General features: G+C 38.8%; 1 protein-coding gene across 1 annotated transcript in view; it reads left to right on the top strand.

Annotated features, from left to right (window-relative positions):
- GPHN (gephyrin) overlaps nucleotides 1-21859 on the top strand; it is a gene marked incomplete at its 5' end in the record, with an annotated part of 198412 nt that extends 176553 nt beyond the window's left edge. The window contains 6 exons of the mRNA XM_008936124.1: nucleotides 11597-11684; nucleotides 13748-13821; nucleotides 16453-16517; nucleotides 17785-17888; nucleotides 19076-19172; nucleotides 20849-21859. Of these exons, the coding sequence (XP_008934372.1) occupies nucleotides 11597-11684; nucleotides 13748-13821; nucleotides 16453-16517; nucleotides 17785-17888; nucleotides 19076-19172; nucleotides 20849-20982 (562 nt within the window). The remainder of the gene's footprint in view (nucleotides 1-11596; nucleotides 11685-13747; nucleotides 13822-16452; nucleotides 16518-17784; nucleotides 17889-19075; nucleotides 19173-20848) is intronic.
- Nucleotides 21860-22386: the final 527 nt, after the last annotated feature.

Raw genomic sequence — 22386 nt, 5'->3', positions numbered from 1 at the left:
ATTTTTCAGAGGTTGAAAGACAGGTTGTATACTCACAACAGTATCTGAACTCAGGGTGTTCAGTTCAACAAAGACATTCTTACCAGATGAGTTGATTACATTCCAATAATATTGAGCCACATGGAAAAGAAACTTTGAATAAAGTTTCTATTTCAGCAACAATGACTAGATATTAAGGTTAGACTAATTCAGTCTGTAAATAAAGCATGATTTTAACAGTGAAACAGTGGAAGTTGTTAGTAAACTATTTGAAATGCTTTGATAAATGAAATGCTCTTTTAAAAGCAGGAGTGAATATTTATTTAAATGTGATCTGCAGTTCAAAAAGAAGCAAGATGAGGAAGGTTCCCAGACTATATTAAATACCAAATCAAAGAAAATTATCAAAGTTATTTCTCCTGTTTGCAATAATCTCCTAACTCTTACATTAGGGTATTAAGTTAATTTTCATGTCACACTAATGGACAATATGTAGCAGAAGCACAAACTCAAAAGACCAGTACCAGCAGAAATAACACAACAACAGTGATCTCTAAGGAGAGAATGCCAATTTCGATTGGCATTATTTGGATGTTTGGCTATTTTATGCTAAAGACAGAATGTTACTATCTCACTTTGTCTATTTGATTAGGGAAATGTTGTGAGAAGGGTTGGACTTCATCATCCTGGAGATCTTTTCCAGCCATGGTGATTCTATGATTCTATTCTAGCCAAGTGATGCTAAAATGAATTTGAAACTTTCTGGAAATGTCTACAAGATGCTTTTGTTTTCTTCACCTCTGTGTAACTCATTGTGTCATTTAGAAACACCTGTGTTTTCAGTCTGCCTTCTTGGAGAACATTGTGAGGATGGGACCAGTCTTAGAGTTTAGCACCTTACTGGAAAAAGTTCTTAAAGACTGCTCTCTGTAATGTTGATGAGTAAACCAGGAACTGGGATCACTAATGAAAGTTTGTTGTATGTCACTTCCTGACACAGTGACCCTATTTTGAAAAACTAAAGACTAACTGCATTCTCTGAGGGTGATTAGAACAACTAATGAGGGACTGAAGCCATTTGAGGAAATGGCTGTCTTGGGAAAACTGACAGAAAGAAGTGGACATCTAAACTTATAAACTGAATAGTTTTCGTATTTTTCCATTACTTCCAAATAACATTAGTGCATGTCTAATCTGACAGACCTTTTCTGTGATGACCTATGAGGAGCACCCAGGCATGGACTTACAAGGCGATAAAGAGGATTTTAGATTTTAGTTTAGTAGTGTCCGTGTGCCTGGGTAACAGAATAACATGGTGCAGACATACTGACCCAGTCTTCTCCTCACAGTCCTCAGTCAGACAGGAACTGGGTGTGTGCAGAAGTGATCTTTAAAGTTGTAGACTGCAGCTGCCGTGTGCAGATCAACTGAGCCTGGGCTGGGGGCTGAGAAAGAAGGTTGATTTTGTTACTTTTTAATAGTCCAGCCAGCTGAAAAGAAGAAAAGCCTCAAGAGTAGCACAGTGATGATTCATGACCTGGTCCATTTCAATCTTGAACATCTTTTTTTTTCTTTAAAGATACAGTTTATAAGTCTTCATGATAAAGGAAGATTTTTTTTTTTCATTTTACATTTAATTATCCTACATTTAAGAGTACAAAAACATAGATTTCAGCTTATTTTATATTTTTGTTATGAAGGACACTAAAAAATATTTCTTTGCAGTAAAACTTAGAAGAAGTGTATATGTAAAAGGAAATAGTGTCTTCATAAAACAGGAATTCATAGCAATGCCTTAATTGTTTTAAACAGGTCCTGATCACAGTAGTTTTCTCACTTTGGACATTTTTTCTAATCATGCCTCTTGGAGCAGGGTAGCTGGGTATGAAGCTTCTCATGAATGAAGTGGCATCTTTATTGACTATGGAGATGTAAAATCGGGATAAATACAGCCCTTTCCTCCTTGTAGTCAAGAAGGTAACATTTAATATGCCTTGAGACCCATCTCCTGAATAAGAAACTAGAAAGCATGAGTAAAACTATTTGAGGGGCCCATCTCCAAATATTTTCCCATGATCTGCAGTCTTCCTTCCAAAATGTGAAGGTGTTTAACACTTCATTTTGTTTTGTCTGGAAGTCAAGCGTAAAGACGTTTCTCCATAGACTCTGCAAGGAAAGATGTACTATGCCTTGTTGGCATGCCCAGCTGAGCTTAAATCCTTCAATAACTTCATTCTTCATCCTTGTGAGAAGCCTGTCCAAACTGTAACAGAAGGGTGTTCCTGTGCACTCCTTCTCTCTCCCATTGGCTGGCCTTGCAGAGAGGAAGCATTTCCCATGATGATTTCAAGTATTCAGAGCCACCAAGGGGGACACAGTTGAGCACAGATCTCCCCATTCGCCCCAGGAGCCTCTCTCCTTCCCTGGCTCTTTATTATACCCCTTCTGCTTCCTTTACCCTCAGGAAGCCAGATGTTTTTAAAGAAGAAGGGACACAGAGCTTCCAGAACACTGCGGAGACAGGCCTACCAGATTGGTGAGCACCGTTTTTAAAACACTTGGGACGTTGAGGCACATGCATGCTCACAGGCAGGCTCAAGTGGGTGTCTGTCAGTGCAGAGCTTGGAGCACAGATTCTACCAGTACTTGCCATACAGATGCAAATGGTGGTTTACTCAGGCCATGAAATAACACTGCCTTACCACTTAAGTCCTTATGCACCAGTGCACTGTAGACATACATGGCTCCACAACGTTGATAAAATTAAAGAGTGTTTATTTTATTCATCAATAGCAGCAAACATCTTTATCCGTCAATGCTTTTCCCTTCTAGAACAGAACAAACTAGGAGGAAATCTGCTTGAAGGTAGTAGGGGGGTACAACTCTAGTGCAGTCACTGTTAGAAGTTTCAGTCATACCTGCATACTTGTTCCCATTACCATGCAGATCAGCTCTAAAGCAGGCTAACAGGAATGTTCATGAAATCTCTAAACTATCCACTGTGCTTTTTTTTTCCAAAATACATGTACAATTATATACCAGGTCTTATTTAGGGGAATGGCTTAATGATATACTTTAATTTACTAGCCTTACCTCCCATTACACACAGGCCAAAGGAGCAGGAGTCATAAGAGAGGGAGAGTAAACCACCTGGAATTTTCTCCATTAACAAACAGAAAAAATAGTTTCTGTAGTTTGATTCTTGCAGGAATTAAAAATAGGCAGAAAACTATTGAAGGCTAGTATCTGAAAGCTTCAGCTGTGAGGATCCTCACTGAGGTTAATGCACCTATTGTTATAACAAAAGGTTGGAGGATTGAGTTATACCTTAACATTCACTTTGCATACTGGAAAACCAAGGTTTAGTCATTAATTAATCAATCTGCTATATCCTTAGCCTTCAAAAGACTTATTCTTGTTTAGCAATTGGTTGTTCTTGCTGAAGCCAGGTTTTCAGGTCTTCCTCGTTCAATTGATCAATCCAGTGGAATCTTATACTATGCTCTACACATCCCAAAAAAACTTAACTGCAATTAGCTTACAAGAACCTGCAGTCTTTGAAACATTTTAGATTAACATGTAGAACATGATATAGACTATAGACTGCCTGTTTTATCAGAAATTCCAGCTTCTAAAGCTGGAATCTGCCAGCAGGTGATCAACTTGAAACACCTCATACAAGTGAGTTCACAAATCATTGCTTACAGCCTAAATCTAGAGGACACATTAAATGAGCCTTTGGGCTCTTCTAAGCAGTTCTGGAGCAAGCATCATAAAAGCTTGCTACCCAAAGCATGAGCAATGAGAAGATGCTTCTACTTCCAGAGCAGGAGGAAATGCAATGGACATTTTCTTGCACTGAAAACAACATTGGGCTTGCAGGAATTTAGTCCGGTACCACAGAGACAAAGAAGCTGTCAATGAAGTTCTAGTTCCTTCCATTGACTAACAGCTGTTCAAAAAATTGACTTGCTGGTCTCAAACAGGATAAGTTTCTCTTTCTGTTTCTTCTCTTCACTTGTTTCTCATAAACTGTAGTTTTCTTTTCTTGGAGAATTTGTATTTTGTCTTAGTAATCAAAAAATGTGTCATATAAATGTAATTTTTTATTTATGCTGTGGGTCAATAGCAGCTATATGAGTTTACAGGGGGTATGTAATTACTTAAAATTCACTTAAAATTTATTTTAAAATTACTCTCACTTTAAATTGAAGCTAAAGCAAATTGTAAAAGCTAAGAAATTCCATTATAATTATAACATGTCATCATATGTCCAATTTTGTAATACTGTTTGTGTTATATAAGCAACTGGCACTAATTACATCAGTGACCTTTTACTATCAATTGTATCAGTATAAGCCAAGTCTCTTATTTCATGAGTGCTCCGAAAGAAATAACTGCAGAACCACCTTTACCCTTCAGACTTACCAGTGTACTGTCCTCCTTACTGATGAGCAATGTCTTTAGCATTGATTATTGTATTGTGTGGTTTAATCTTCAGTCGTAGTATTTCAACCCAGCTACAACTGTTGAATGTTTTCTGCTCCAAAACTTTTCAGTGAATCCATGTACATTCACTTCCTTCATAAGAAGGAAGTTAAAATAGAAGCTGTTATCTTTACCAGTGAAATCCCATCAAACTTCTCAGAAAAACTAATGGACTTCTGGTAAGTATTTGGATATGGTTCATTGTCCTCAGCCAGTAAAATAGCCATGGACAATTTATTAATTAATGGAAATCAGCTGTTCTCAGGCGGCTTCTTATATTCAGTGGACACACACTGGCCTGGATTTAGAGGGGATAAATTCACAGGGGTTAGTGCAAAGGCATAGCACCTGAAGACAGCTGTTGTCAAAGCTTTGGTCTTGTTCTTTCAGCATTGATGGAAAAAATCATAACAATTCACAAGTTAATGCTTGCAGGTTAACGTACACAAGCAGCAGACAAGAATGTGATAGGGGACCCCACCATCAACAATATAATGCCTTCGTGTAGGAACGTGCTCCATACTACATAAGCGTCTGGCTTCTGCAGCCTGGGGCCTTTTTCTGTTGCACTCCCATGGCTCTCTCTCTCTGACCTCTCTGGTCTTTTGTCATTCTGGCATAAGAGTGGGACTCTTCTGAAATGGTTCATTAAAACAACACAGTAAAATATCTTATCATTCAGGCACAAAGTTGAAGGTATTAGGCAGGTCTCATGGTATCTAGAGCAAAAAATTTGAAGACCTGTAATCCAAGTCTCTTTGACTTCATAAATGTGACATGAAAAAGAATACTCTGCAAAATAACGTCCATATTTGCAGCAGCATCAATCAAAGGAGCAGCAAAAATCTCAAAGGCAGGTTCTTTTATGTTGCTATCAGATAGATAAAACTTACATAGTCATGTTGAGCAATCCAGAAGCTACTGTAATTGTTCCAGCTTTCCTCACACACTGGCCAGTGTTCTTTGGGAAAACATATTGCATCTGTTCAGAGTGATCCAGGGAAATACCACAGAAGGTAAAAGGAAGAAACATTATGAGAACATGATGAAATACATTGGAGAATTTTGAAACAAATACAGTTTCAAAAGAGTATCCATATGTTCCTACATACATCACCAAAATCAGATCTTCTTATGCTGTAGAAAACCATACCAGTCAAAACACAGAAGTCCTATTACATTCCAATATTCACTCACTGAATTACATTCATTGAAATATAGTGAAATAGATTGGTCTAATTACATTCAATATTACATTCTACGGAAGATGGGGTTTAGTTAGCTAAACCTAAAATGGCACCTATTCACTATTCTGCATCCTGCAAATTACTGATATGCAAAATATTCCTCTTGGCCATGAGGTGAGAAGTGGGTGACAGACTTTGTCTTTATGCTTAGCTGCATTCATTTATTGATCTTGAAATCTGTCACCTCAACTGAATGTGCACAAGAAGAAAAATGAGAGTTAATCATAAAGGATCAAATCCATATCCCATCTTTCCTCAAACAGAAATGTCATTGAGCTTGATGAGATCTCTGAGTACAGTAAGTACAGGCTCTTGTTTCTTTGATGGAAGTTTCCTTTGTTATTTTGGAGGTGTTTCTTTTTTTTTTCTGATGTAGAACTAGAAGCTTGATTGAGATCTTTGTATATAAGGAGAATTTCTAGCAGGTTCTTGTACCTTAGTTAAATCTTTTATTCTTCACATTCTTTTATTCTTCTAAATTCTTTTCTTCACATAGTTTAATGGTCATGATAGTCTTGGGTGATGATTGGACCTGCTGATCTTAGAGGTCTATTCCAAACTTAATGATTCTGTGATGCTTCTGGGAGATCAGTGTAGCAGAAAAGAGACCTCATAAGATGTGAAGCTAGTACAGCCACTGTTCCCAGTTTGTGTGGGCATGGCCAGAGTGTGCTAAACTCAGGGTACCTATAGAAGGCACATAGCCTTTTGAAGTTTGCAGGCAACTGCTGTAGTTTGGAGGAGCAGCTGGTCTACTTTAGTCTTCAATGTGTTTGGTGTAAGATTACTGCTAGCACTTCAGTTTTCACTGTGTGTCCAGGAATCTGTAGCTCCTCTGAATCTGTGAGGAGCCATGTCTGAAGGGGTAATAATTTCAGCATATAACTGAAATAATTGCAATGCTTTGAAATCAAATATAGCAGTAGCCAAGAAAGGTTACCCAGCTCTGCTTTTGTTCTCACAGTGGCCACTCCTGCATGCATCTGGTGTATTAGGGTGTATGCATGTCTTTTTGTGTCTGTATATATCTGTAAAGCACACAGGTTTAAGGTGCTCACTGTGATGGTTTGCATGCACAAATCTTGGAAGTACTGGTTTCCAGAAGACCTGGGCTTATAGAAGACCGGGGATGATGCATACGAGAGTGCAACAATCACAAGCATTGCCTATTAGTTACCCAGCAGTAATGAACAACAAGGACTGGAAATGACTGCCAGGTAATGAGGTTAATTTGAATGAATGAGACTGCTGCAGCAAAGAACTTGGTGGAAATGATCCTGGAAATTAGTCATGAACTATGGATTTTTTACTGTGACAGTGGCTTGATAAGTCAGTCCTAACTAAATGTTCCTGTTTGATTTCACAGGGATCCCTCATTTTACTGCAGAGCTGTAGGTGATTTAGATCAGCACTTGTTGTTACTTGTTTTCTAAATTAAATTATAAACTGAGCAGTTTAATTGCATGTATCAAGCTGCTGGTGTTAAGGGTTGTATCACAGAAAAGGCTGACAGATTTATAATTAGTGGCAGTGAAGCACAACAATAGGATCAACAGAAGTGAATTAAGATGTTGATTTCTATTTGAAAGAGAAAATCACACTGTAATTTAGGGTACTTCAAAATGGCATTTAAAACAGAGAATTCTTTGGTCTTGACTGTACTGTAGCTCTTTCTTTTGAGAGAGACAAAGGAAAAATTCTTCTAGATGTCTCTTTTAATGAGGCTTGCATCATTTTCTTGTTCAAGCTCCTAAGTGCCTGTGTATCTTCAGTTCAAAGACAGCTCAGCAATCGAGTGCTGCGTAGCAGTTATCCACTAACTCGCTTTGATAATCAGAATTTTTCATGAATCCAGAATGTGTTCCTGTTCTGGTATACTGCCTTCCTGCAAGGCCTCTCTTCAAATCAATGGAAGCAAGTGGCATGTCAGCTGCAGCATCATGTATCTGCCTGCTGGTTTTTACACACGCTGCTGCCACTATACAACAGAAAGCTTCCAAATAATTTCCAGATTGTACTGCTCATTATGCTCCATAAAACTGAATAAAGAAGGTCAGGAAATTGAGTTAGTAAGGTAGATACTCTTGCTTATCAGACTGGCAAAATCAGCAGAGAATATAAAGATATACTTAAAAGTAAAAGGCATTATGTCTGCAGCTTCAAAAATGCATGTACAGTATACATAATATTTGTGCAGACAATCTGCTGTACATGGGGATTTTTACTGTTGAGAGTTTGGATTTGTGCTTACTTACCTATATGAATAGTTTTGTAAACTGTATGTGAACCTTATAGAAGAAATTTTCTTAGTCTATTTACAGAAGGTACTGGGATGTGATCTGAAACATACAGACAGTGTAATTTTTTTAATCAACTGCAGCATGTTAGAAAAGCACACTCCCTTCTTGTGCACAATGTCACTCTGACTTTGAAAATCACCAAATGAAACAGAATAGTTTTGCCATCTGGAAATGAGAGTTCCCATCAAAATCTACTTTACTGTGATTAAGGTATTCACCATTATATTTCAGCACTTGTTACAGTTCTGTCCATGAAGGAAAGAAAACCTCCAAGAATAGCACTTTCACAAGACATTTTAAAGGATTTATCATAGTAAATTAGACCATTAGTCTTGCTAATCCAGTGTCCTGCCCCTAGCAAAGGCCAGGGCTTCAGCTTCTGATTTGTACCTGTTCAGACAATGAGTGTTATTTCTCAGCTCCATGGTGATTTGTCACAGGCCTTTTAGAACAATCTTGTCCTGTTATGCTGAGAGACCAAAGTTATTTTGTCTGTTCTTTCAGCAGTTAATAGTCTTCATTTATTTATTCCCTTTCCATGTCAATCTAAAGAAGCTGCTCATTGTTATACAACAAATGAAGCGAGGAGGAGTATCTTGTTATGCAATTATATCAAATAGGTGTTAATATGTAGCTTGAATGATAACTCTGCATTAAATCCACTGAAGACAAGGACATTGCTTGCCACAGTGTTGATTGAAGATTACAGCAGGTGACCCCTGTAAGGAGTGTTTTATGTTAATTGCAGAGACATGGAAGTACCAGCCTCAAGTAGGATAGAAAGTTAGACCTGAGGGAAAAAAAAATATGCCAAATATGGCAAAAAGTGAGAATTCTTCTGCAAAGGCAAAGGAGGGAATTCTGTAAACGTCTCCTTTCTTCAGAATAAAAAACAAATTAGCATAATCATTCTGTTTATTACAATTACATTTCTATGGTGTCTTTCATTTTGGAAGAATTCAATGCATTTTGCAACTATCTAAAGATGATATACAGTGGTGTTGGTTAGATAAGGTTTTGTGGTAGAATTTTAAATTTTTTTGCATTATAGAGATGATAAAGGAAGGGACATATGATACAGGTCATTCTATTGGAACTGCTAAAAAAAAAAAGCACTAAGTCCAGTAACCTTCAATTTTTTATATGGCATGTAGTAAACTGTACAATGAACTATTCCAGTGGTATGCCACGCTCATAAACAAAGGTGCAAAATGAGTCCTCATCCTGTTTGAGTTTGGGCTTATTTGGGGTTGTTGTTTTTTTTCCTTTTGTTAAGTAATTTTATATATATACACACACGTAGATATATTTGGTATGTAAGTAGGAGCACTTCCATTCTATTTAACAACAGTTAAATGTAGACTCATTTGCTTTCTACTGTTCCTTCCATTATTCTCAGACCACAGCCAAAAGCAAGCACACTTCATAATCCAAAATTAGGATGTCCCCAGACAGGTGGTCTTGCTACCTATGAATAACTGTTAAATAATTAAGCAAGATAAAATGAAATAGCCTGGAGCAAGCTGCAGCTATGATCCTCAGCTTCATCACAACCTAATGAGAAAAAATATAACTGAAATCAATCTTAGCCTAGTAATAGTGGCATAAGTGTCTGACTGTCATTGAGCTTTAGGAAGGTCCACATCAACCTGTGTAAGGAATATGTGTTCCTTCCTGCATTCCAGTCTGCACCCTCATTGGCAAGGATGAAGGAATACTTAGATCTTGAGAGACTTCCTATTACAAGCTCTGTAATAGTCTTAAGCAGTACCTTACTACATAGATTTCTACTTAGGCCAACAATACAAAACAATTGGTTCTGAGGAAGACAGTGATGGTAACCAACATCAAACTTGCTTCTTTCCTCTTGCCTTCAACAGCTAGTGAAGACTTGTGCCAATTTTTTGATAAAATGATCCTGAGGTTTTAGAAGGGGCAGCTAAGAAAACAGCTCTGTTTGCTAAAAAAAAACAAATAAGGAGATGATTTTGCTTGAGTCTGTATGTTCTGTATTTCTTCCCAAAGAAAACAGAGTTCAGCTCTTCATTATGGGCCATTTAGAGTATCCAGGATACCCAGTACCCTAAACAGAAGTCATGGAGGCATGCCAGAATATGTGCAGTCATTGTTTCCCTTTCAAAAAATGGTAGCATATAATTAAATCTGATTGATCACAGCCTACACTATGGCACCAGCAATCTGCCTTTCTTTCTGCTGTAGTGTATTGTCTACATCTTACAAAGCAGTATGACCTTATAGGGTGGACGTAGCCCAACACAAATAGAAAAGTTTTGTAGGATAACCATACTGTGGTGCCAAAGAAGATGCTGCATCAGTCACTGGACGTCGTAGAGGAAAGGGTCTAGAGTCTCTCTGTCTGTGAAAGGCATAACCAGGGTAAAGGACACTTCAGGGCTCTCTGGAGAGGAGATGAGGACTGTGCAGGGCTGCATACACCTGAGAGATGTACTCAGTGAGGGAGCACAGTCTTGTTACATGAATTATAGTGCACACAACACCACGTAATCCTAACTGCTGCTTGTTTCACTAAACTGTGGGCAAAGGATGCTCAGAGGAAAGGATTTTTCTTTCTGAGACCTTTGGAAACACAATTTTTGTTAGTTTCTGAGAGGTCAACCAGGACATGCATTGTATTTCTAATTTTCCTGTTTCCAGTTTAAACCCCAAAATAACTGCAGTGATTATATCTTTTAGTGAAACATAGCCAGAGTTGCTAAAGGAAAGGCCACATGCCATGTGCAGCCTGCAAAGCCTTGATAACCCATAATGGCATTTTATAATTGTAGTGTGGTATTTAACTGAGGTGCTGTGTTCCAGGCAAAGCTCTTTACACAGTCACAAGCATCATTTGTTCAATTGCATTCTAAGAAGGAACATCTTAGAAGGAATATCTGAGATATACTCAGCTTCTGTCCTTCGCCTTCACAGTTATGCTCTGTGTACAGAGGAATATCACAGCTATCCTTACACTGTTTCTCATGGAGGTAAAAAGATACTTGAACAGGATGGATCATATTTTTCAGATGAAGTAATGTACAGCTGGCTTTGCTGCAGAGCCCTCTAATGGAGAAGATAAAGGATTTACTCCCAGTTTTCACTGAAATGAAAGTTTGAAGGGGAGCTTTACCCCCATTTTTGCACACATCAAATGTAGGTAGTACCGCAGCCTGCTTGGTGGCCAGTAATTTCCATATGTCAGGTCCCTTAATGTAGCCCTGCCAGTTCATCTAAATCATAATTTTTATTGCTACCTACAATGCAAATTGCATACTTTTAGACTCTTGTATTAGTGTCCTTCAGTCCCAGCTTGAAGTACCCCACTGTTCCTGCTTCAGAGCTCTTAGAAAGAAAGGTGCCAAACGGCGTGGTGTTCACTTCATGGGGTTGTGTCTCTTGACTGGAAGAGAGCAGTGTGGAGTCTCTAGAAGGAAAAGATTGCTGTATCTCTTTCTTAAAACGCCTGTGTCTATCTACAGCTGTATGTGTGCACACAAGGCACTTACTACACTACAACTCATAATGGTTCCGTGCCACTAATCTGCTTGCTGTTCTTTTCTGTAGCCCAGATGATTTACTGAATGCACTGAATGAGGGTATCAGCCGTGCTGATGTGATCATTACATCAGGAGGTGTATCTATGGGGGAAAAGGTATGCTAAATTTACATATGACTTGCTACAATACATGTAAGAATTTCAAGCAAGAGTCTGTTGTCAGAACTTCTACTTTTGTATTAATGTTTATCAAAAAGGGATCTTACTCTTTTTGGAACACTTAAACGTGTATTAACTAGGAAAATAGTCTTCAATCCTATCCTCAGTCCCTTTGTTTTTATTACTGTTCTATAGTAGACATAGTACAGCAGGAAAGGTTCTAATTCTTGATGCAAGTGATTTGCAAATGTGTTTTTATTTAAGGAATGATTTCTGTAGTTGTGATGAGGAAGGTTCTTGGTTAATAGCACATGAAGGCAACAAACTTGGTTTTATTCTTAGAGCAGGTAAAATGTAGATGAAATAAAGCTACTTTGAAAGTACTTCAAAAAACAACCTGAGTGTATGAATACTTCTTTCTTACTCAGCAGATCTGTTCCCTGAATATGCCAAAGCTGTATCTGTTACAAAAATAGTTTTATCAGATTTTGCACCTGATAGTCCTACAGAGGCAATACATAGAAGACACAGTGAGCTGATATATTTGCCTTTTGAATCATTAACAGAATTGTTGATTGAGTTCCTGTTGGTAATCCCTGTGCCAAAACCATCAAAGAAAATAGGGATACACAGATGCTGGTGGGGCGTAGATGAACCTGCAGGACATTTATTAATCATGACTTATGCGAAGGAAAACTCAGATTACTTTTTGATCCCAGGCTGAATCTGTGAGTTTGGCAGGTAAAAGAAACATCTCTCCTTTTATAACTAACAGATACTAAAGACAGTCATTAGGAGGTGGCAAACATGAGTGCTGTTTTTGTCACTTTTCTGAGTAGAAATCATATTGTTGGATACATCATGAAAATGGATAACAAGTTAAACCAGTGCCGATTACTTTCAATGCTGTTATTGTCCACAGTATTCCTAGAAAAATAATTAAGGACAAGTGAGGGTAATTAGATTGGGAACATGGCAACATAGTGCAGACACAGGAACACGAGGAAGCTGCTGGACTGCTGAACTGCAGCCATTTATGCCTTCTGGCTCATTTCCCCCAGTCTGAATTTAAGGCAACAGCATAAAGTCAGTAGGCTCTGTATTCCACTGATGGGTAGCCCTCTGATGCTGAGCTTTCAACAGTTTTAATGAAATAACTGTGAGCATCCAAAAAAAAATAAACGGAAAGTAAAAATGGGGTTAATGCAATCAATAATTGAGAATTCATGCCTGGCCGAAAAAAGTTCCTGCATCCCAAGTATTTGAACACACACCAAAAAAAATCCAAACAACCCTGCAAGAGAGCTTCAGATTTACTGCTTCCAAAGTCTCTCTTCACAGATGACTGTTCCATCCTGTGTCCCTAATCTCGGTAAACACAACAGACAGGACACTACATCTTTGAGCACAGCAGTTTTCGATAAAGACTAAACGAGTAGTTCAATTTGTTCCAATAACTGCATCGACTGTGTTTAGGCAAAATTATTTAACTTGAGCTACGGCACAAGCCACACACAGTTTTTCCTTTCTAAGGGCTGTTAAACTCAACCACTGTGAATTAGACTGTGTCCCCAAAAATTACAATAATTACAGTATCCTGGAAAACTATGATTTCTACAGTACAGTATTGATTTCAAAAGTCCTAGGAGATCTCTGACTTTACTGCTAGATAGCTTCCATGGCAAAAGTTAGATAACTGGATGATTTTAAGTCTTAACTTTGAACCATAAAGGATTTTTTCAGTCTTTGACATAGAGAATGTTTTACTTGTAGGTATTTGTGGGGTCCTCTAAGATTCTGATACTGCAGCTGACACTTAAGTAAATATGTTACTATGTCCTCGTGGAGTCAGGTTTGGCACCTAAAATGAGTCATTTCTTCACCTTTTCCTTTTGAAAATACTTCCTTTCAAATACTGGAAATTCCCCACTGGACTGTAGCACTTTCGAGATATGAAAAGTCTTTCATCCTCACTTGATGTTAATTAATTGCTTTGAATGCTTGGATGATGTAAGCCACTTTGATGTTATTTAATCGATTTTCTTTTTGAATTTAAACAGGACTATCTTAAACAGGTGCTGGATATTGATCTTCACGCACAGATTCACTTTGGCAGAGTTTTTATGAAACCAGGGTAAGAAATCTTTCTACTTAGGCAGCATAGGTGGAGGCTATATTGGGCCAAATATCCTATATAATTGCTTCAGTAGATTTTCAGTTTTCCAAGTATACTATAAACCACACGGCAGATGTGAAAAAAAGCTATTCAGTGCTATTCAGATTAGTCACCATCTTTATGGGTGAAATTAACTGGAACAGAGAGATTACTTTTTATCAGTAAGAGATATTTCTCTGATAACTGTTGCAAATCAGATTTTGGGGCTAGGGGGAAGCAGCTCGGTATAAACATGGCCAAAGCTTTCACTGTGATCACAGAGCTTAGTTATTGACACTGTTAGGAAATAGCTGGGAAATACACAGACATTTAACCACTGGTTTGCTTAATAAGCATCTCACTTCAGAATTTGCATAAGTCATATTCCTGTAACAAGCAATTTCTTGAGAGAGGTGGAACGATGGCTAATTTACAAAGTTTTAAGCTAATTGCCATATTAAGCATAGTAATTTTAAAGTAAACACAATCCTTTATGTGTTTAGTTTTCCTCAGAAAACTTCAAGATTGCTTTCCTTTGCTGTAGCACTGCTAATTAATGAGTCTGGAAGTATGCTTTGTAGAGAAAATGAAAACTACATGTATTGAAAATAGAAAGTTCCCTTTCACAGTACAGTAGCACAAAGATGTCTTCAGCTCTGCCTCACTAACCATGGAATGCAGTTTGTTTGCAAGCTGGGTTGGCATGGACCTGTAACACAAGGCCAAGTGCAGCTTGTAGGACTGATTCCTTCTAGCCCCTAACTGTTGCCAGGGAGCAGAGCAGAAAGTGGGTGTTTCCTGTGAAAACAACAAATAACTTCTGCCTCTGCCTACAGTCCAGCAAAGAACTGCGTATGGCTTTGGCGCTTGTGCTGCAGCTCCCACCACCTCCCTTTCATTAAAGGAACAAGTGATCTGAAAGTATGTTTAATCCCTTGTGGGATGTAGCCCAGGCATGGAAATTGCTCACTGCTTCTGTCATGCTGCTATAGCCTATGTGGGGAATTCCCCAAAGTCAGATCTGCACTCCAGTGTCTGCTGCTGACAAGAATGGATAACCTGATGTAGAGAATTATTAAGTTCTGATTCTGGCTTATCTGAAAGCGAATGTAATCCTTTCTTCTGGAGATCCCTCCATAGACTTGTAGCAATAAACTTTTAATAAGTATCCAGAAAAACTTTAAGGAATGTTATTTTCCAAAAAAAATCTTTTTGCATTTTATGCTATAAAAAAGATGTTTTTTACTGCTACAAAAATATTTGGTCATCTGAACTTACTGAGAATGCAAGCACTCTCATTTCCATTGGCTGTAGTGCAATAGCAAATACTGTGTCTTAGTTTTTATTAACTCTGTCTTTAAAAGCCTTAGATATGAATTTTGGTTACTATATAAGGAAAAAATTCCTTGAGTAAGTTCTAAAAGTGAGCCAGAGTTTGCTTTATTGGCCTGTATTTTGGTGTGCTACATGACTACAGAGTGATGCCTGTGCTGAGCCAACTGATGTAAGGTTGTACCTTGTCTAGCAGCACTGCCAGAAGAAAGTACTGGAAGACTTTAGCAATGATGGTGTTGAAATCTCATATAAGAATTCCAAATTTCCAGTAAATATGAATTAGCAACTAGATTATTTGTACCTCGGTTTGTGCACTGGTGACAAGATTTGGAGGTCTGGCACATAGATCCCATAATCTTAGAGACATTTTAAAACAGAAACTTCCCCTGGTAAAATAGGATATTGATTAGTCCTAGCAGATACAAAGCTAAGTAGTAATGATCAAAGTGTGGCAAATCTCCAAAGCTGCTGCTGGGCAGCAGCTATCATCTGCTGACCAGGTGAGTTTTTAGCTCAAGATGAAGCCAAGGAACTCAGCCTAATTATTGCTTCTGTAAAGTATCCTTTCTAATGTTTAAAAAGATGATATTAACATAGGTATATAGAAAACTTTTTTGAACAGAGTCGTCCCTTTGCCAGCCACATTCTTGAGCCATCACATTACTGTCCTGTGTGTGTAACTGTAATAGACTGGGTAACAAGTCACTAAAGATCACTCAGAAGCAGCTCTGAACTCAGAGAGCTCTTCTCTGATAGACCTCGGTCTTACCTGACAGCAGCACTGCCTGTGTATCTAAATTTGTTCATCTGCAGACTAGGTAACATTTGCTGCTCTGAAATACTGCTCTGATGCCACAACTGCTGTAGACAGTGGAGTAAGGGAAGTTAGAGTCTCTAACGTTACAAAAAATGTTGAGACCCTTATATGAAAAACAAATACAGCTCTATAACTGCATAATATCAGTATTGCTTCTTTGTTAATTTGCTTCAAGCATGAAGACAGAAATTAGATTTTTCATTACTAGTTTGTCTGCTCTTCCATGTTTCCTGCCAGAAGCAAAATCAGCTACTTAAAACTTCATAGCTGAATACCAAGAAAAATCTAATTGTTCTGTCATTACAAAGGGAGGATTATACCCTCAGTATGGCATAAGCAGCAGGTGCTAACAAACTGCTGAGAGAGAGATCCAGTTTTGTTTTCTTTTCCAACTGTTTTAAATAATAATGTTCACAGAAAGTGTAGTGCAGATATTAAGTACCTTTCCTTTTCCATAGCCTACCAACAACTTTTGCAACTCTGGATATCGATGGCGTAAGAAAAATAATCTTTGCGCTGCCAGGTAAGAAGTTTTGTGGATTACTGTTGTTGTTGTGCATAGGTGAAACAGAACAGTGACACTTCACAGCACCTCTGTCTGCTGCTGGTGTCCCTAAGGAAAGTGCCTGTAAAGGTTTCCCAGAAATTCCCAGAAGAGATGGACTTGCAGGGATATACTAAGGAGATATTTCTTGTTCCTGTCCTCAGAATTTGCTGGTGTACAGTCCTTAGGATTTCTTCCATCCAACAATTTCCCTGGGTTTTGTAAGCGGTAGTATACAGAGGTGGGCTTTCCTACAGCCCCACCCACCTTCACAGGAAGCTTTCTGTGCACCTAAGACTGCACCCACTCGGCAGTATTGGGAATGGGGACAAACCCGAGGGAGTGCCAAGGAGCAGGTGACAGAACATGCTTTTTTATGCCGACGGGAGCCGGGAGAGGGCAGCCGCTCCTCACCACCTGCCTGTGGCCTCACCTGCCAAAGCTGCCTCCACAGCACACATTTCCTGAGGGGCCTGCCTATAAATCTCTCCCCTCCCAAATCAGGGGCAATTTATTTTATTCTTTCTGCTCTGGTATTGTGTGAATTTCTGACTACACAAAGAATCCTTGAGAAGCTGATGGTTTTCAGATGTATCTCTAGTGCTTCTTCTGTCTGACATTTTAGTTGCTGCAGTACCTTTTTTTCCAGGAGAGAAATCAATGGAGCATCTCTCTGATCACAGTATTTATTCTAGAACAGTCATCTAGGGAAGTCCAGATGTGTAAGACAAGTGGTGTTTGGCAGACACTGGTCATACACCTCTCTTGAGTCAACAGAAAATTTATAAATCAGTAGACTTCTCAGAATTTTGCCTAAAGCATTTTGCCACTCGGTTAGGGAATTGAAAGTTATTTTTCCACAGGTCTCAGAAACCTTAATCACAAATCAAAAACCCTGCGAGCTAGGACCTGTACCTGTGCACAATAAATCCTGCCTCAGCCCCAGACAAATCCCAGTGTAAGACAAAGGGCAACAGAGGAACAGAGGCAAAGAGGTGGGGCCTGAGAACATGGGGCTGTTCAGTCAGAGCAAGATTCCAGCACACCATGAGCCAGAGAGTGTGGCTTTCAGCATGTGTGGTTACCACATGCCACTCCACACTTGAATGAAGTGTTTCCTGTACATAGCATGAAGAGATCTTTAGAGTCCTTTACAGTGCAATTGCTATAAAAACATGAGATCATTTTCAGCATTCCACAGAGTAAATCAAGAGGGAGTCACCACCAACTGATCTTTGTCCTACAGGCAACCCTGTGTCTGCTGTTGTCACCTGCAATCTCTTCGTTGTTCCTGCACTGAGGAAAATGCAGGGTATCCTGGATCCTCGGCCCACCATCATCAAAGCCAGGGTAAGAAGGCTGTCCTCTATTTCAAAATTCTCTCAAGATGTTGAAGCACAGCTCTCTGGGCTTTGAACGGCTGTCTTGTTTGGGGAATCTGACTAATTCTGGCAAGTTGAAGGCAGTTCACACAAAACAGAGGTACCTTCTCAATCTCTGTTAATAGTGATATGCAGCCTGTAATTTCTAACAGTTAGATGGCCATCTAATAGAGCAAGATACACAAGTACAGAGGCTGCCGCATGCCAGTCAGGCAGGAATGATGCCTTCCTGTGTGAAAATAATATTTTTAACTGGTGGTAAAAAATGCAGATTAATCTGGGAATACCTAAAGAGTTGGGTAGTTCTGTATGAGCCATAGAAAATACAAACTTCAAAGCCTTTCTCTTCTTGAGTTATTTATATAAGTAACCACATGACCCCCACTCTAAGCAGTATAAATCCCTTAAACTATTCATTTCACTCTTATGAAATCATCAATATTGTAACTTGGTTTAATATGGATTCAAAGCATATTATTATGATGTATTATCCTTCTATTTTTGATTCAGATAAAGTACCAAGGAACACTTTACCTTTTATAGTTTTCCTAGTGTACTTGGATATGCACTTTTCTCCTACTGCTTACCCTGTGTCTCTTTCACACTTCCACAGCATCCAGGTTCTTCTTCATCTCACAGCTAAGATGTTCCTAAACAGAGAGCAATTGGTAGTTACCCTCATTTTTGCACGGGTTTTCCAATGTGTTCCATTAAATTCCATTGTGAGCCATCCCCTGTATTGCTTTTTATTTCAAAGATTGTCCATTTCCCTTTTGTCAGGGCTAACAGTATTTTGAATGCAAATGATTTTTTTTTCCTTTATGCAGTGTAATATACAGACCAGAAACAATACAGATTTTTTTCCAGAGAAATACTGTCTGTAAATTCCCAAAAAAGGAACAGCTTTGGAATTTTCTACTTAATGCATGTAGACTCTTTGATATTGTAATATCATGGCTGTATTTCCCTCAAATCCTTCAGTCTCTACTTTCTGCAGCTTCTGATCTTGCACTTGATACCATCTGACCTCAAAATAAGAGTTCTCAAAAAGACTGGTTGTAAGGAAAAACAGTTGGGCAGATGATTCTGTTATCCTGGACAGACAGTGCAATCTGAATGCATGACAGTCTCATCCTTTCTTTGCTTCTTCTACAGTTATCATGTGATGTAAAATTGGACCCCCGCCCAGAATATCATCGGTGCATACTGACTTGGCATCACCAAGAACCACTACCTTGGGCACAGAGTACAGGTTAGTGCCCAGTCACACAGACTGACACACAAACACACAGGTCCTTGCCTTCCTCCACCTAAGTCTGAAAACAACTGGTTTGGGTTTTTTTTTTTTTCCCCCTTTTTGTAAACAACCACTCATGCTTATTTGAATTCACAGTCACATTTGCTTACTTCTGCTCTTGTCCATCTACTAAACAAATACAAGTTGGGACATAGGTGGGAATAATGCAAATAAAAGAAGAGTGATCCTAGCTGAACTGCAAGAGTAGAAGAGATATCAGAGGCCGTGTGTGTTCTCTTGAAGCAGACTAAGACTTTTATTGGTCATGTTTGCCACCGAGGGATACTTCTGGATACTCGGCGTCAGTTGAGGCAAATACTGGATTTAAATATAATATTTGAATAGTGCTAGAAGACTGACTCTGACAGTTTCTCAAGGGATTCAGATCCTTAAACAACTAATTGTCTTTTTACGGCGTCCAAATTGTTTGATACAAAGCACTGTGTACAAGTCTTCACAGGGAAAACGTTAGGTTAAATGCATCTTACTGTTGGCTCCGAGGAAGTTCTTACTGTGGACTCTGAGGATCACACAGCCTCTGACATACTTCCAGGTCAAGCTATTACTTACATCTACAATGCTCTATTTGGTTTAACTCTGTTTTGTTGTGCACCCCTTCTTTCCTTATACAAGCAAACTGTCTGGAATTATTTATGTCAGTCTGGAAGTTTGAAAACCAAGAAACTAAAGGGCATGACTTACTGCATTTTCATTTTTTGTCAGTACTACCAATATCATACTGTTTATCTTCAGGACGTTGTGAAACTCAGTGTCCTAAAGAAACCCATTCTTTTGGGGTGGTATATGTTATGGATTTACACAGCCAGGCACCATATCAGGGTTCAACCCTAGGATCCCACTGAAAAATGGAAGTCCAAGTCAAGGTTTCCAATTCCTCTTTTGTTAGTTCTCAGGTTATGGCTCAAGCTGGGTGCCCTAAGAAGAACCCCTGCCCCAGATCATGCCCTCCATTTATACTCATACCATCCAGCACCCAATCCCCAAGTTCACTCACTTTATTCTGGTCGGTGGTCTCTTGATTTATTATTGGTTTTCTTTCTCTCTGGGCTGGCCTTCCTCTGAAGTTACCTCATTCCCTTGGAATTTTTTTTTGTTGGTTCTGATCATCTTTATTCTGCTTGCATCTGCTGGATTCAGCTAGTTCTGTGTTAGCAGCATTAGTTTTATCAAAAATATACTCTCAGTCAGCTCTTACAGCCTAAGGCTTCAACTATCTAGCTACTAGTGCTAAGCTACTAATGCTAAACAAGACTATTCAGAGAGAAGAATAGAGTTAAAGTCTGTAACAGAATATTAAAAATATTTTAGATTGTGCTGGTTTTAGTCCAGAAGTAGGTATGCAAATAGCAACTTACTCTGACAAGATATGAGGTACAGATGATGTGGAAGGCTGGGTAGGAAAACAGTCAGCAAAAGGAATGGGAGCTTTGAGAGCCAGAATGATGAGAGGCTGACTGATTCTCTGCAGAGTTCTTTGTTTCCATCGACCTTGGAAGGGCAAGATGCAACGTGAACATCTTCATGAGGACAACTCTTGTTTCCTGAGAGGTGTGCTGCAGCATTTGAAACTAACTGAAATCTTAACTGAATTTTTTCTCTCACTCCTGTAGGGAATCAGATGAGCAGTCGTCTGATGAGTATGCGCAGTGCCAATGGACTGTTGATGCTACCTCCAAAGACAGAGCAGTATGTGGAGCTTCACAAGGGGGAGGTGGTGGATGTCATGGTCATTGGAAGGCTATGATGTCACCAGCAAGAACGAAGCTTTGATGCATGTCCACATATCATTGACTGTATCCTGTAATATGCAACGGCACAGCTAGTTTTTCTGATTTGGATAAAAGTTGATCAGTATAGTCAAGATCTTGAATTATATTTCAAATGGAATTTAAATAAATACCTTTTAAAAAAAAAAAACTTTAAAACAAATCTTAACAAAGAAATTTATTCTGATTATATCAAAGCAACTTTTTCCTTTCCTTGCAATTGCTTTGTGTGTTCAATGCTAGTTCTGATAGCGGTAGCTTTTAGTAGACAGCAGTAGGTGCCTGCAGAACTTGTGTTTTTTCTCATCTTTAAGATACAACTACTTAAGCTCTTAAAACAAGGCTGTCTGCTTATTTATACTAGCGTAGACAACACTTGGATTTCCCTTATTAGTATGCTTCATAACCGCTTCACAGAGAGCTTCTGCTTGTTCTTTATCTTGTATCTCGTGTTGATGTGCACAGTGCCAAAAGCAGAGTGGCTGCACTGGGAACCCAATGAAGCCCCGAGGTCGCCTCACCTCGCTGCGCATTCAGGGAGCTCTCCTGTCCCAGCAGCCACCCAGCTCAGTACTCTTGGGCAGTAACTGGATACCTTTTATTTCAACAAACAAAAAAAAATTGCTTCCTTAAGTGCTGACAGCCTTTTTAACCAATACATTTAAAAATGTACAGAACTAAAAGCTAAAAAAATCAAAGACTGATCTTGTACAGATATTAGTGTTACCAGCATTCGTGTGGAAATTAAATGAGCGAAGAAATAAAACTAATGTTAAACAACTCTGTACCATAACATTTTCTGTAATGATATTGAAACTTAAATGAATAAAAAAAATCCTCAATCATTATTTAAAATTTCACCTGTTTAGCCTTGTTGTTTGAACCAAAAAAATAGTGGTTTAAAAGGGTATTTGGGGTGGGGGGAGAGGACAGGAAGGAAGGGAAAATAGTATATGGAATCCAGGGCCTTCCCTCAAGTACGGTATCAGGAGAGAACTGAAAATACAGAGTGAGTTTGCTCTCACTCATCTCCCAAGGAACAAAATGGAAGCAGCGTTTGGAGAGTTTTACAATTGGACTGGTCAAAGCTGGAGAATGCTGGCTTTTTCCCTTCTAAATGGCATAGCAGTGGCAAACTGACCTTGTGCTGCACTGTATGGAATTTGATAGAGTATTCATATTTTTTTTCACATGATTTTCTTTTTGATACTGGGACTCGTCAGCTCTTGCCAGATCATCTATTTTGGTAGTTCCACATTTCATCTGGGATTACCACAGTAGTACCTGGCAACACCTTGCTTCTTGGAGTTCATGGGTAAAATGCTATTCTATCAGCTCCACTGATGAAGCCAAAATATTTGTCTGCACTATTTTTTGAAGAC

The sequence above is a fragment of the Merops nubicus genome, unplaced genomic scaffold (assembly GCF_000691845.1).
Source record: "Merops nubicus isolate BGI_N331 unplaced genomic scaffold, ASM69184v1 scaffold7042, whole genome shotgun sequence".
NCBI lineage: Eukaryota > Metazoa > Chordata > Aves > Coraciiformes > Meropidae > Merops > Merops nubicus.
This window is presented reverse-complemented; position numbering and strand designations above follow the sequence as displayed.